At 40.9% G+C, this 13306-nt stretch overlaps 1 protein-coding gene across 1 annotated transcript in view; it reads right to left on the bottom strand.

Moving 5' to 3' along the window:
- Window positions 1-1269: 1269 nt before the first annotated feature.
- MOB3B (MOB kinase activator 3B) overlaps window positions 1270-13306 on the bottom strand; it is a 48014-nt gene continuing 35977 nt past the window's right edge. Inside the window, 2 exon segments of the mRNA XM_084278597.1 lie at window positions 1270-2245; window positions 2248-2280. Of these exon segments, the coding sequence (XP_084134723.1) occupies window positions 2111-2245; window positions 2248-2280 (168 nt within the window). The 3' untranslated portion in view covers window positions 1270-2110.

Consider the following 13306-nt stretch of genomic DNA (forward strand, 5'->3'; position numbering starts at 1 on the left):
CAGAGGAGGGTCACTTTGAATATCCTGCTCCCTGTTGTGTCCCATTGGGGTTTTCAGTATCTCCAAAGATGGAGGCCACACAACCCACTCCAGTGTTTGGCAGCCCTCATGGAGATAAAGGTTGTCTTTGCATTCGATAGTTTACTGTAGTTCAGTTTGTGTCCATTGCTTCTATCACTGGATACCATTGAGAAGAGTGTCTTCTTCACTCACCTCATCAAATATCTATACATATGGATAATATTCCCCATAGGCCTTCTCCAGGCTAAATAGTCTCATCTCTTCCAGCCTCCCCATGGGTGAGAAATGCTCATCTGTCCATCATCCTCATGGCTCTATTCTGCACTTGCTCCAGTCTGTACTGTCTTTGGTACTGGTGAGCCCAGGACTGGACCCAGCATTCCTGGTGTGCCTCACCTTTGACCTGCTGGTCACACTCCTCCTGACACAGCCCAGGAGGCTGCTGGCCTTGTATGGACAAGCATAGATTGCAGGGTCATGGTCAGCTTGGTGTCCACCAGGATCCCAAAGCCCTTCCCTGCCCCACTGCCTTCCAGCTGCTCTGTTAGTTCCAGCATCTCTAATCTCATCTCCTCCCCACTGTTAGAGCCACACAAAGAGCAGGATCAGACCTTCTTCTCCTGGGTGCTGTCTTTACACAGCTGGCAGCTGTTCTTAATCTTTATGCTCCTGCTCCCCTCAAGGTCCACTAACAGTATACAGTAGCTTTATATACAGCAGTGGATGTGTGTGAATACATATATATCTATATGGTTACATATGCTTTAGGAATCAGGCCAAAGGACAAAGAGAATAACCCAATGAGCTGTAAATCTATATGCTGGAGAGTTTCTGTCATCCTATTAGACCTCCATATCCTTCTGTGGCAGCCAAATTCTAACCAGGGCTCTTTAGTTTTTTAGAAATGAAACTTAGCCTTGAACTGGCTTGGTGCTACTCACATATCGCTCCTGTTTTGGACTGTCCCATCAGGAAGCAGCTGAGAAACATGGTGACAGCCATGAGCTACCCAAGCTCCACGAACTAACAGCCCAGCTCAGGTAAAGGAGGGCTACTCGCAAGGGAGAGGCCAGGTGGTTTTCATTAGCAGGACACCAGGTTGATTCAGCTTGGCCTGCACTGACAGTGATGGGTGTCACCCACTGCTAAGTCCTCTGAGCCTGCCAGGAAATCCCATGCTATGGTAAGAAAACCACAGGCATTCTTCTTGTTGAAGAGTTAGATCCCAAACAGCTTCACACCACTTCGGCAAGTTTGTATTTTTTTTATTAATTTTTTGGATTTCATCACTTGACCCGCTAGGACAGGTCTGAGAAGTAATCTTTTCTTGTAATGACTACAACAGTTAGTGTCAGTCTCTCTTCCCACACAGCCAAACCACCATTTAATGACATACAGAACTCAAAGAGCCTGACACATTTGACATAATTAAAAACCCACAAACGACACATACCAAACACAGAGAGGAGGAAAAGGAATCAACTACTTATTTCTTAGAAAGATGCATCCCCTTAAAGATTGCCAAAAATAATAAAAATGCACTCTGTGGGGAAGAGCAGAGAGTGCATGTACGCACACACTAGTACTCCCACATTCATATCCCCACCCAAACATACACAAACACACACATATATGTGTATATATATGTGCACTCACATGTATGTATTAGACTACACAAGTAATTTATTTTTTTCCCTGGGAGAATACTATTATAACTCTTTATTATATTACATCTGTCTCTAAAACAGGAAAATCTATTAAAACAGATAAAAAACAACTAGTTTAATAGCTTCAACTTACTTGGCTAAACATTGAAAAACAATGCCTCTCTACTTAGTGTGAAATATATGAAAAATCAAGTTTGATAATTTTAGATTTAAATGTACGACACTACCAGTTTCTTATTACTTATTTGGCTTGCTCTGCCCTTGGAACATTCTCTATGATTAATTAAAAATATCTTTAATTTCTTCCAATATATATGAAAAAATGTCTAAACACTGACCACTTGTCTCTACTGGGTTGCCCAGTGATATCCCCTTTCTAAAGCACTTAAAGCATGCTACAGACTAGCAAGCATGTCACTATTTTATACACAGTGCATCCCATTTTGCAGTGCTTGCTCTCTGGTTCCACTCTTCTGAAGAGGTAACGCAGACCCAAGCCTTGGTGGTCTCTCCTCAGAGGGCACAGCTGTGAGGTGTCCTTTCCGGAGGCACAGAGAGAGGTGAGAAAGCTTGTTCCTGTAGCAACACTGTCCTTGGGGAAGCAAAGAGAAGATTAAAAGGCAGACATCTCACTTGCAGAACACGTGAGGCACCTGAAAGGCAGGCAGCAATGGTAAAAAGCGAGAAGGAATGGCTTTTTGTGAGAGGGCTCCAGAACGCATAACTTGTCCAACCTGAAGTACAACGGTGCTGCTTAGAGTTTGAGTTCTTGGAGAAAAATCAAGTTTCTATACTCTCTAATCTGATAGTAATCATCAATTTCACTGCTGTGCATCAGTAACAGAAGACCCCTTTTATACCCTGAGAGTCCCTCCTTCATAAACCTCAAAGGGGGTTACATTAAGATTTGTTTCATGTGATATTTGTTGCTATGATGGCACTAGTCTATGTTCATACAGAGTACAAGTTCATTACAAAATCCCTTGTTACAGAGACAATCAATGGTAGCTGCTAAGTCCTTAGGCAATTTTGGTATCACAGGAAGTTTTCACACTCTGAAGTAAAGCTGTCTGTGATCAGCTGAAGTGATCCCTCTTATAGTGCCCTGAAGCTTAACACTGCCACCCTCTCCTAAGTACAAGAATAAACCCCCCCAAAAACTCCAACAGCATTGGGTTTAGTCAAGAAAAACAAGAGCTGACTGAAAGACAAGAAAGGTAATCTAAGAAAACCCCAAACAACAGACACGAACGAGAACCCCTGCCAAACCCCAGATCCGTATGAAGCACTGGGATAACAGGGAACATACATAATTAAAATCAGGTAGAAAGTTCTTCTCAGTAGGTGAAATGGATGTCTCTGCAAACAACCATGTTTAAACTCAGTTCTTGTTACATATCCTGAAGAATCACAGAAATCAGGGCCTGCAATTAACCAAAGCACGATTCTGTCCAGATGCTGCGCCCAGCAAATTACTGACCAAGCTGGAGTCCTTGAGCACAAAATCCAACAGGATGCTGCCCCTCTCTCCTCTATCAGAAAGGGTGATAAGACACTTGGTGTGTAGTGATGCCATGTTCCAGTCATTCTTCCTTTTGAGATACCAAATACCATGCACAGGTAGAAATGGGGCATGGCATGAGATGGCCAGGCTGTGGCTGGATACCTCTGCAGTGGAAACAAGAGCACCTGTTGGCAGATAATCAGCTGAAGGCCAAACCCTGACATTCAGAGGAAGTCTATTTCATCACCTAGCAAACTCCATGTTCTTCACAGAGAAGTAAGAAAGCACAGGTAGTGTATTTTGCACTTCTTTGTGGCTTGTTCAGCTCCTGGGTTGTAATGGGCTTTTACCATTATGGGAATTTTGGCCAGGTCAAACAGAAATCCTCTACAGTTCAACTCTGCATTCCCTTCCTTTGCCTCATACAGTGCGTGGTACTAAAAAAGGGAACACAAGAGTATATGAAAAACAGTTTTAGGAAAAGTAAAGTACTCCAACAGGTAAGCTCTGCATTCACAAAATTAATGCATTCACAAAAAGGTTATTAAAAGTAATTTCAAATTAACAGGGAAGAAATTCTTCTTCAGCTTCAGATTGAGCTACAGTGACTAGACTCAAAACAGCACATGGTAAGTAGTGTAATAAAATGAAGAATAAATTAATTATCTATAAAATAACATGTTTTTCAATTTATGTAGTACTTTGATCTCTGCACAAAATTCCACACATTTGTGTCTTCATGTTAATATCTGAAATATCGCACTGCAGTTCTGCCCAGCCATAAGAACACGAGATGGCAACTGACCACAGTGAAATTCAAGAGTATTTTATCAGCTACAGCTCCCCTCCAACAGTGCAACAGCCCAGACACTTCAGAGGAGTTCCAGAAACCCTTTTGCATGCAACTAGTGATGTAATGCCAGGCAGTTGTCTTCAGCATGTACCTTCTTCCAATGATGTAGCATTTCTCATCTTCTTTAAAATGAGGCAAGTATGCTCAGCAGTAGCTGTGGTGATGAATCCCACAAGGTAGTTACATCCTGCAAAAGCGCCAGCAGGCCAGAAATCATATGTGTGGGTATTCCAGTCCCCACAGGATTAACCTGATTGCAAACACCATAGAAGGAGGTAGGAACACTTCAATTCATCCCCTTGAAAGCAAAGGATAATGCTTCTTCTAAAGATGCAGAATAGCCTCCACCATAACTACACTGAATGTTCAGTGACAAAAGCCTTTGTCTCAGCAAGGATGTGATCACTAACATTTACAAGCCCTATTTTAAGCAAGCAGTCAAGCAAATCAGAATGTACCACAGTATCAGGGAGAAAAAGTTTGTTGTTATTCTCTGCTACCCCTCCTATTTTTAATGTTCCAATAACTGGATACTCTATGAGATTTGCTTCTGACACAGTCTCAGATATAAACATACCTAACTCACAGGAGGAGAAGGCAGCAACAGGCTTCAGCACTTATTCAGGAAGGAGTAATCTTACACAATAACACAAATGTGCAAAATTCATTAGAAGGCACAGAATATATAGGTGTGTTCCACTTGATTCCCATTTATCCATCTGTATCTCTCTTGTGATCTTTCTGTGAAGTATTGCTTTATAAGTTTGGGCTTTTTTCATAGAACAAAACATTTTATAAGGGCATATTTGGCATAGAAGGCTTGATCTGCTGCAGTGGATCCTTCCAGGCTGTCCATACATGTGTTAGTAAAGTTGGACTGAATACTGGAAAAAAATGGTGTTAGTCCATTGTGGATAGTGGGTGTACCTTCACACTACTCATCTTTACTGTATCTTCCTCCCAGTTACTGAAATTACATTTGTTTTTCCCTGAAAAGATGAATGAGAGGGATCCTCTTCCTAAGAGGATGGAAGGCAAGTAGATGACAGGTTGATGTGATTCAGGAAAACAATGACTTAGCTACTTTCTTACCTAATGTAGAAATACCAAGCAGATTTGCTGTCAGTCACAATATGAAAGCAAAGTAAAGATTTTGACACTGAATTCCTACTCATGTAACTGGGATCAGAAACAGCCCCCATGTCACCTAATTGTGAAGTCTAAACCGTCTGACCAGCTGAAGGACAGGGCTGTGTTCCTGGAAGCACAAAGCTCACTGGAATGGTGGCCAAGCCTTGAGTGACATTAAAAGCTGAAAGTCTTCTGTGATTCCAGACCATATGAAACTTCTACTTCACTTAGGAAACAAAGCATATACCAAGGAACAAAAGAAAAAGAAAAGAACATTGCAGATAGCAACACAGTCTCATTTCAAAATACCTAATCTGGAGGTCAGCCCACGGACCTGAATTTCAGTAAAGCTTTAGCAGAAGAGGCTGTCTCTCACTGTTCATGGCTGAAGAGGTTCTTATCCCTAATGAAGTAGTTAGAACTAATAAGAGGTCAATTCTGATTTTTCTGAATAATCCATGTCGCTCAGACAAGGTTCCTAGCAGCATATTCAGGGTTAAGAACACAGATAGTGGTGGGAGGCATTTGTGAAAGTAGCTGTGGTTCCCAGCATTCCTGCTTTCATGCAAAAGCTGTCTGTGAAGGCTGTGATGTTCTTCAACTCCACAGCAAGATGTTAATTGGATTTCACTTTTCTTCAGTGGGTAACTTTTTAGTGACAGATCCTGGTTGTCATCTCTTTCTGTAAAACAAGAAGGGGATATTAAAAAGCAAAGGACGTTTGTTGCAAAGTGTGCATGTACCTCTTCCCAGTTAACATTTGTGTCTCTGCTAATTCATGTGGTTTTATATGCTGCCAGAACTCTGCTCCTCTCCATCACTCTGAAGGACAATGAACACAGGTGGCAATTAGCATGCAGCATTTTAAAATTTTTGACAGATTTATATGTCCTACTTACTCTCTAGCCATGTCAGGTACTATATTCCACCAAAAAACAAAGAGAAAGAAACTGCTTGCAAATGCAGAAAATCTTTTAACTTAATGTAAGATAAAGGATTCCTAATTGAACCTTCAACTGGGAAACAGAGAGGAACATTGTCGCCCTAGTTCTTTCTGCCTACAGGTAGACACAAAGGGCACATGTACACAAATACTCTTTAGGCCTTAACCAGAGCTGTTGAATCTGCCTCTCAGATGGGGCCTCGGAGCATTCACAAGCTGCCTTAGGAACTGGGGCATGGGATCCATACAGGATTTTATTTGACCTGATTTACAGGCACTCTGATACAAACTCTGTGGTAACTGGCTGCCCCATGCCGTGAAACTCTTCATATTTGTCAGAACATCTTCTGGAAAGATGTATCAGATGGTCTGCCCAACAGCCACCCACACATATGGCATGAATGTGTGCTGTTTGCTCTCAAAGCTGAAACGTCACTGCATCTAAGAGTGACGACAGTTGTGCAGCTTGTCCCTTCAGCTCCTCTTCCACTCTGTCTCCAGACCACACAGCATCTACCATGCGAAACCTACTTAGATTTATCAGGTTATCAGAATTTTCTGGAAATCTTCTTAGCTTGCTTAAATAATTTTTTATAATTTATAAACTGATTAATATCTATGGTAAAGGGCTTCTGGCAGTCTGGTAACTGTTATCTTACTGTGTTCAACAGATAATTTCTCCACCAATCCTGCACAAAACTACAGGACTTCTTCCCTTCAAGAGCTTTACTTAGTTTTCATTTATTGTAGATTCATAAACTATCTTGCATTACTTGTTAGTTTGCTGCCACACATGTAACAGAATGGTATACTGTAATTTGCAGCTGTTAAAAAGACAATGGCAATTAGTACAGTACTTTACACAGTACTGTGTGATCTCCACAGAGAGACATAGAGTAACACACATTAGTAGCTGCTTCTCTAATTTGTTAAAGGTGACAAAGGTGAATGTTCACAGAAAAAATGTCACTTTTTCTCCTTAAATGTTTCGTGGATTCTTTTTTCTTGGTTGTTTTCCTTTGTATTTATTTTAAACAGCTGCAACTAGCCTTATTCCTTCAGCACAACAAACACCACATGCAGAACTTAATGCAATTCAGCACATGTTGGACAGCTTCCTACTGTTGCATATATAAGATGACAGAAAATGCCTCTTGGTTCTCTGTGAGATGAGAAAAAATAACTATGCTGGGAAGTGCTGAAGTGCAGGAAATGATCTACTACTACAGCATCACCGTGATGACTGGCTCTGACCAAAGTAGGCATCTACAAGCTGGTAAAATCCAGCAGGATTCAGTTTCACCTGAAGCTCCCAGGCAGGGCAGGGCCAGGTCCAGAAGGCCTCATGTGGTTTGGCACCATGCAGAAGTTGGACTGACAGGGGCTGGCACCATGTCCAGAGCTGTTCTGTCCCAGCTGAGGATACCAGGTGCTGCCATGGCTGCTCCACAGCCACCAGCACTGCCAGGGTGGTGGCAGGCTCTTTGCAGTGGCTGAGGAGGCCCATGTGCTGCAGAGACAGTTCAGCTCATCCTCAGCAACATCTGCCCCAAGTAGAAGGGAGCTAAAACACACTTGGGAAGGGAGTACTCGTTTCCAAAGTGTTCTTCTGGGGTTTTAAATTATTAGTTTCCTTATCTAAAGATTAATTAGCTGCTAATGCTTCTCAAGGCATTGTTAATCTCTGCAGACCCCTAAATTCAGCCAGTGCCTGCACATCCATACTGTACTCCCAATATCCACAGCTGGTAATGTCTTTCTGCAGCTGCTGCTGAACAGCTATTTGCAGTCAGACAGTAGGATCTTAACCTGTTAGGAAAGAAGAAAAGAGAGTAATGTGGATGGTATCAGAGTAATTGTAAAGTTGGTCATCCTCCTTCAGGATCAGTGGGAGGCAAACTGCCTCCTGATAACAAAACATTATAAGCAACACATTCAACATGCAAAACGCATCTCCATTCTTACCCTAAAGGAAAAAAAATACCAACAGATGCAGGAGTTTAGTCGTGGACAAATATGGCCAGGCAAAGCAACAAGTAGGAACATAGATACCTATGCATAAGATGTAAGCTAGAGGGCTTTAAACCAGTTTTTCACATGAGTTTCTGAAACGTTCCAGCTATGTGCAGCTGTGAGCATTTCACTGCTCCAGGAGTCATGAAGCATGAACCTACCGAGCCATTCCTAACTTTTCTGTCAAGGAAGAATTTGGTTTTAGTAGTAATACAAATTCTCTCCAGGCCTCTCCCTCCCTTAATTTCTGGATTTTTGTTTGGTTGTACAATTATATTCATGGTACCTGACACCTACTGCCTTCCTCCTCAGCCCTATTCCTCCCACCCTGTCAGAATGTTGCTCCAAATGACTCTGCAGTTTTCTCCTTGTTTCTACTTAACAAGCCTTCTGTTTCAACACCTACCTGGTTTCCATTTTGGAAATACTCATTAGTGTTGTCAGAAAAATGTTAAAAATCTTATGAAATATCATCATTTCTGATACAAGGAAAATTTTCTGTACTGACCTATATTGTGATCAGTAAATGAAGGACACATACGGCCACACTGCATTCCTGCATGCATGGGCATAAGCTTTCAGTGATCACAGCCAGTGACAACGACCTAGATGTGCTTCAAAAAAAAAAACCCACAAACAAACCAAACCAAAAAAACCCACAACATGATCCTTGTAACAATGAATTGGTACAAGCTTTGAGAGAGCGAGCTACTTCTAGTTGGTTTATTTTTTTTTCCTAGAGGAATTTACAATAGGGAAGAAAAATAAACAAGAAATGCTTTCTCAAAGGGGCTGATATAATTTCAAAGCTGCCAAAGAAAAACTTAGCTTTGCTCAAAACGCTGGTGAGAATGAGAGGAAGGGTCATACCCACAGCTGGGTGGCAGTGGAAGACATGCTGTGTGCTGCAGAGCCTACTCCTGAGCCTCTTACAGTGCAAACCTCTCCTACTTGCCAAATGCTCCCGCTGGGATACTCACCTTTAAAAACTAATTACCTGCTTTTTGCAGAGACTGCTGCAAAATTTCTCACTGACTTTGATGGGCTCCAGGGAACTTAGCGCACAGCCCCACTCCACTTAACTTAGCAGAGAGGTCCCCTTCGAACCTCCTCACAGACCTGGCTCCTTGTTTCTTGGGTGGTGCAGCCGTTACGCGGGCACTGCGGTTAACACAAACTCTTCTCCAGGTTTTTTTTTTCCAAGTCTTCCCAGTTATGCACTTCTTTGAAACTTCACTGTTCATTTTAATTTGAGAAAGGTGTAGAGATGTGTCCTTGATTAATAATTATTGATTAAAAGCACGTTAAGGGTATTTCCCAAACGAGGGAAATCACAACTAGCTGTTCTGAGAGTCAGGAAGACTGGAAACACTGAATTTTTGGTCACTCTCTTAAGACAACACCCAGCCCCGATGGATATTAAATGCAACACAGTCTAGACAGACAAGTTAGAAAATCAGACACTGAGACACAGATAGCCACTCACAAACTTTTAAAAATATATTTAAAACTTTCAGTCTTTCTGTGCTGACTAAACACTTAAAACACTGTTAACAGAAACTCTCCATGCTAAAGCTTTTGATACCAGAAGCATTTCCTCTTGAAAATGAATTATAAGAAATTCCATAGCATTATTCTGTAGTGCTGCACTCAGACTTGTTCCTGCTCTCAACTTTGGGTTACACAATTAACTCAAAAATTTAAGCAGAAATAAATGCTGTTTTTCAAAGTCAACATACAAAATAGAAAATAAAACCTGGACCCCTATCTATGTGTTGTATGCCCACAGACCAGACACCAAGGAGAATTTAACACTGACATAGCTTCCAAGTAACTTAAAGAGAAACATCATTGTCCTTGACTTGCTGTAGTTAAGACACTTTTGTAAACACCAGGAATCTATTTGTTTCATTAGCATCTGTGATTTTATGGAAAGATGCATTCCTCAATATTTTCCAGGGAGTACCAGCATGATTTCCCAGAAGAAAGGAAAAAAGCAACACGCAGTCTGAAAAAGGTAATGAATCTCCATCTCTGATGCATGTCTGGTCCTCTCCCCTCCTTGACTCTCTAACATGCATGTACAGACATATTCTGCACATAAATCTATACCTATTTTAATTTCCCCTTCTTTAAATAAAGCAGTAAAAGAATGGAAAAAATCTGATGCCTTACATGAGTAGCTGAAGAAATCTCTTTTTAATGGGACAAACCTACCTATGGGGAGATGCTGACCAATTCTAAATGGGTTCCAAGAAGAATGAGTTACCCAGTACGGAATCACGTTCTTCTAAGAAAACAGTGTTTCTATGCTTGCATGAGTCAAATACGGAGTTGGCAAAACATAAGACATAAACCCAGGCGCTGTCTTTGAGCCAGTGTTTAATGGAAGCAAGGGGTCTGTGCTCTGTCTTGTGCAAAAGCTGATGGGAAAGTGGGTGAAGTGACTTGACTAAGTAGTATTAATAGTAATATTCGATAAGAACACCAGAAAAATTAACAAATGCAATAATCACCTTCACTAAAACAAGAGCTGCTTTAAAGATCCAAATCTTCATTCAGTAACTGTGTCCCACTGTCACTTCTAATTCCCCAAACCTCAGTTGCACAGAGCTTGCCATTCCCTCTCTTCACCTCCTCCTACTGCCAGTTAGCAAGCCCAAAGATGATGTGACAACGTTTTAGCCTTCTGACATCTGTTTTAAACATGGTGATGATTTATGATGTGGATACAAGTGTCTCAGGAGAAAAGTGGTAAGAGGAAGCATATTGTCTCCTGACAGGCAGGGACACCGTATCCAGAGGTATCCAGCAGCTTGGAAGATTTGACCAAGTAGCTGTCACCAAGGAGATGCCATCAATGGATACCATGCCCAATTAACTTGTCCCAAACTAACAACTTAGAGAAAACAACCTTCCACAAGAAGTCTGTCATGTCTTCAAGCACTGCAACCCCCCAAAAAAATCCCACTGCCTAACCCAACCCATACTCTGATGGTTAAGGAACTTGATACCCTGTGAATATTGCCACTGTTCACAGGGTATTAACCAACATTGGGCACAGATGCTCATCAAAGTACCCACAGTCTTTTCTTTGTTCAAATCAGAACCCAGAATAAGTAGATGAAGAAAGGTTTTAAAAAGAATGTTTTATGTACTGTTCTTCAAAGCACAAATGGCTGTAACTGCTGCAACTTTTTTTGCTTTCTTCACAACGATTTCACGAGTGGCAAATAATCATCATGTGGACAAAGCTCTTTGTATCCTGGTCACAAAAGAGGCTGTTTACTATGGAATAGCAGAGACCACGCGGTCTAAGATCCTGGTCTGCACAACTAATCTATATTCAGGCCGCTAAATCTCCAGGATAGGATGGCTGAAGCCAAATTTGTAGTAGTTATTTGGAAAACTCCTTTTATTTTTTCCTGGCATTTTTAATTAGAAACACATTTTGAATTTTAATTTTTAAATTATTTCCTCCAAATTTCAAAAAGAACCCCCAAACAAACCCAATAGTTCTTCTACTTCTTTAGTTGCTTGCCCCTGTACAGATGGGTAAATGTTATCCAACAGGCACATACTGATCATGGAGTCAAAAAAAGGCTTGTGTTGGAAGAGCTCTCATTGGGGTATGTCCTCTTTTAGGTTTCAGGATGTCTTCCCCGTGAATGAGTCTCAATTATCATGATGCACTGGACTAAATAAATCTATCCTGCAATCCGTCTGGCTTCAGGGTAGTTATTATGAAGCTAATGATGTCCTGATAACAACCCTAGTTGATTACTCCTGAACTTGTGTGGTGATGTTTGCAGGGCACAGATAATACTCCTGTCTGGAAATGTAATCCCTTATCACTGATGACAAAGGAACTTTATCACCTGGCTGCAACGGGAACAGGATCAGGAAATTACACTGCAAAATGCACCTGTCAGTAGGTTTAGATCCAGGTAGATACATAGAATGTGCATTTGGACAACTGACTTGCTTAAAGACATCATATTCCAAGGAGGTACTTGCAACTTCTGCATGTTTTTGTCTTCTTTAGCAACAAAATAAAAACTAGGGTATCTTACCCAACTAAAAGGACTTTAAATGTGCTGCTTTTGGCACTGAGGCTACTCAGGGTGAGTCAGCAAACAGTAACCCTATCTTTAGTATAAGGTTTTGCAGAAAATTTATCAGGAAACACATTAGTTTTCTACTATGAACTACAATTTTGTTGCATATAGCATGTATTTTACATAAATAATGTTATACACTAAGAGACCAATTTAAATGTTTTACAAAACTGCCATTCTCTTGTGGCATTACCTTTTCTTTAATTAGAAAAATTGGACTTGCAGTTTCTCAGTGTTCTGTTCCATTTCAGTTTAGAAAGAATAAGAACAGCTCAATCTGAGTCACTCCACACTGTTCAAATTATGAAAATACATGTTTTTGTTAAGCAGAATAGCTTTCCTGAAACTTGTTCTCAATACAGTCTTCACAGTTACCTTCTGATGCCATTAAGACTACTGGATTAGGCAGCTAAGTGTTACAGAAAGGAAATTATAGGTATTTTTTTGAGCAGTTATCCAAAATTTCAAGTTCATTTAAGTTCTGTGAAATCTCAAGTTTTGCTGCTGTTGGAATTTTTTAAAGCAGTCTTTTATTTGTGAAGATTGACAACAATCTGAGGATAGCCTTCATGTTTCATTCTAGTAAGGGTAGTTGATCTATGCTATTCAGAGAAGCACAGGATGTATTTAAACTTGGAAGATGATATTTTGTCAAAGAGGATGAACATGGGTAGTTCTCTCCATTGTAATGGGAACAGTTGAGATGCTAATGCAGACAGGACAAAAGCATTTTCAAAAGCATTACAGGAACCACTGTGGAGGAGCTCCCATCGTACTTTTCACAGTGCTTGTGGAAAAGCTTTTGCCAGTCTGCTCATGCTGTTAATGTGCCTTCCACACACAGCACAGCCAGTAAGGACCCCTTTTGCTAACTGGTCTAAGAACTAGTGCAAATGGACTCATGTAACTTAAAGATGGAAATGCCTCTTAAACTCTTAATGGTTTTGCCACTTTCTTATTGTACAGCATATTCTACCTACAGCATATTCTTCAGGGTCTTTTGTTATTGGGGCAAGAACTGCTACCCTGATTCTCCTCATCAGAAGTTACTACAAC

The sequence above is a fragment of the Gallinula chloropus genome (genome assembly GCF_964237585.1).
Source record: "Gallinula chloropus genome assembly, chromosome: Z".
NCBI lineage: Eukaryota > Metazoa > Chordata > Aves > Gruiformes > Rallidae > Gallinula > Gallinula chloropus.